This window comes from Dipodomys spectabilis, unplaced genomic scaffold (assembly GCF_019054845.1).
Source record: "Dipodomys spectabilis isolate Male_0828 unplaced genomic scaffold, ASM1905484v1 ptg000098l, whole genome shotgun sequence".
In the NCBI taxonomy this organism is placed as follows: domain Eukaryota; kingdom Metazoa; phylum Chordata; class Mammalia; order Rodentia; family Heteromyidae; genus Dipodomys; species Dipodomys spectabilis.
In genome coordinates, this window is record NW_024870775.1 from 477,424 (window position 1) to 479,809 (window position 2,386).

The window sequence follows — 2,386 nt, forward strand, 5'->3', positions numbered from 1 at the left end:
TTTTATGGCTAGGGATGTTGAACATTTCTTCATGTGTCTATTGGCCATCCTTCTTTCTTCTTCAGAGAAGTTTCTCTTTAAGTCTTTCGCCCACTTATTTATTGGGCAGTTGTTTCTTTGAGGATTTGTTGTTGGGGGGTTTAATTATTTGAGTTCCAAGTATATTTTAGATATGAGACCCTTGTCCGTTGTATGGCTAGTAAAGATCTTCTCCCAATCCGTGGGCTTTCTATTGATCTTGCTAGCTATGTCATTTGCCCTGCAGAAGCTCTGCAACTTTATGCAATCCCATTTGTCCAACCTTACTTTGATTTGTTGTGTTTCCGGGTCTCTATTCAGAAAATTTTGGCCTGAGCCAAGGAGACCTAGGGTTTCTCCTATTCCATCCTGTCATGTTTTCAGAGTGTCTGCTTTGACTTTGAGGTCTTTGATCCATTTGGAGTTGATTCTGGTGCAGGGTGATATATAAGGATCTAGCTTTAGTTTTCTACATGTAGTTAACCAATTTTGCCAGCACCATTTACTGAAGAGGCTGTCTTTCTTCCATTGTATTGTTTTAGCTCCCTTATCGAAGATTAGATGGCTATAGGTCTGTAGGTTCATTTCTGGGTTTTCAATTCTATTCCATTGGTCCTGAGGTCTGTTCTTATGCCAATACCAAGCTGTTTTGATTACTATGGCTTTATAGTAGAGTTTGAAGTTTGGTGTTGATATTCCTCCAGCAGTGTTCTTTCCATTGAGGAGCGTTTTTGCTATTCGTGGTCTTTTATTGTTCCATATGAATTTTTGGATTGCCTCTTCTATTTCCTTGAAGAATGAGGGTGAAATTTTGATAGGTATTGCATTGAATTTGTAGACACAGAGAGTCCGGGAGGAAGGAGCCAGACGCAGCGGACGAGCGGATTCTACTCAACACTAGCAAGAACCGACAAGGAGCGGATATCTTCATCCTGCAGTTTGCAGACCAGAGACGACCCAGGATCCAAGACTCGGCATGAGTAGAAGCCCGACGTCCTCACTCCTTCTCAGGGAGCAGAGGAGGGAATGCCACCCCTCCCCCCCAGCACCGGTGATCTCCATCTTGGATACCGACAAAGCTCGTAGGAGGTACTAGCTCCAGCTCAGGTCTTGGAATAAAACGAGTCATTTAGCAGGTCACAAGAACTTAACGGTGAAGTGACCTCACAGACTCAGTTCCATCCAGGGAAAAGTCACCCAGCTCAGGCGCCAGCCATTGGAGTGGCTTTCCTCACTGGGTAACCAGAGCCAGAGGCTGCCCCTCCCTCTAGCAGCCTCCACAATCAATTGAAAAACAGAAACCCTGAGAATGGCTCCAGGCCAGGTGCTGTGAGTTTTTTTTTTTCACAAAATAGCCCCAGGGAAAAGCTACTGTTTGTTGAAAGGCCTCAACTCTACCCAGAACCTAGCCTCATCACTGCATCCCCCTCTTTTGTGATTCTCAAAGCAGATCACCCTCCAATTGAACTAACCTGGGAGGGGGATCTCAAAATCTTGGGTAAAGCAGAGCATTTTTCTGCCTGTTTGAACAAATTGACTTAAGAAACCTATCAAGCTCTTCCGGGGACGGTGTCTAGAGGCCATCAAAATGGTCCAGCGATTGACATACCGCCGTAGGCTTTCCTACAACACAGCCTCTAACAAAACCAGGCTGTCCCGAACCCCTGGCAATAGAATTGTTTACCTTTACACCAAAAAGGTCGGAAAAGCACCAAAATCTGCATGTGGTGTATGTCCAGGCCGGCTCCGGGGGGTTCGTGCTGTGAGACCTAAAGTCCTCATGCGATTGTCTAAAACAAAAAAACATGTCACACATGGTTCCATGTGTGCCAAATGTGTACGGGACAGGATCAAGCGTGCTTTCCTTATTGAGGAGCAGAAAATCGTCGTGAAAGTGCTGAAGGCACAAGCACAGAGTCAGAAAGCTAAATAAAAACAGGAAGCTGTGTGGGCCTAGGATGCCAGAGGTCTCTACACTGCTAGCAAAGAAGGAACCTTTTTGATAAATAAAAAGGCTTTGAGTAATAAAAAAAAAAAAAAAAAAGAAACCTATCAAGACACAGGACCTCAAGCAGACCAGAGACTCAAAGCTCTTTCTTAAGAGTGTTGATGACTCCAAAATCTGATGAGTGTCTTAAAAATATGACTAACTCACCAAAGTTTAGCGCTACCCTGAAAGCCCCTCTTATGGAGGCTAGTAGACAAGTCATAAGTAAATACAAAAGTATTGGGGGTTTCACGACGTCACTTCAGCAGAAGGAATTGTTTGTAAGAGATTTACAAGAAGCTGTAGGCTAGGCTAGAACAGAAAGAATGTATGGCAATTACTGAGATAACTACTTAGGAGAAAGAATTTCCTGCTACTCTC

At 44.0% G+C, this 2,386-nt stretch overlaps 1 protein-coding gene across 1 annotated transcript; it reads left to right on the forward strand.

The window, feature by feature from the left end:
- The first annotated feature begins 1,569 nt into the window (after positions 1-1,569).
- On the forward strand, positions 1,570-2,043 carry LOC122113632 (60S ribosomal protein L34-like). Its single transcript, XM_042686703.1, has one exon. The coding sequence runs from the start codon at positions 1,607-1,609 to the stop codon at positions 1,949-1,951; it is 345 nt and encodes a 114-aa protein (XP_042542637.1). The 5' UTR covers positions 1,570-1,606; the 3' UTR covers positions 1,952-2,043.
- The last annotated feature ends 343 nt before the right edge of the window (positions 2,044-2,386 follow it).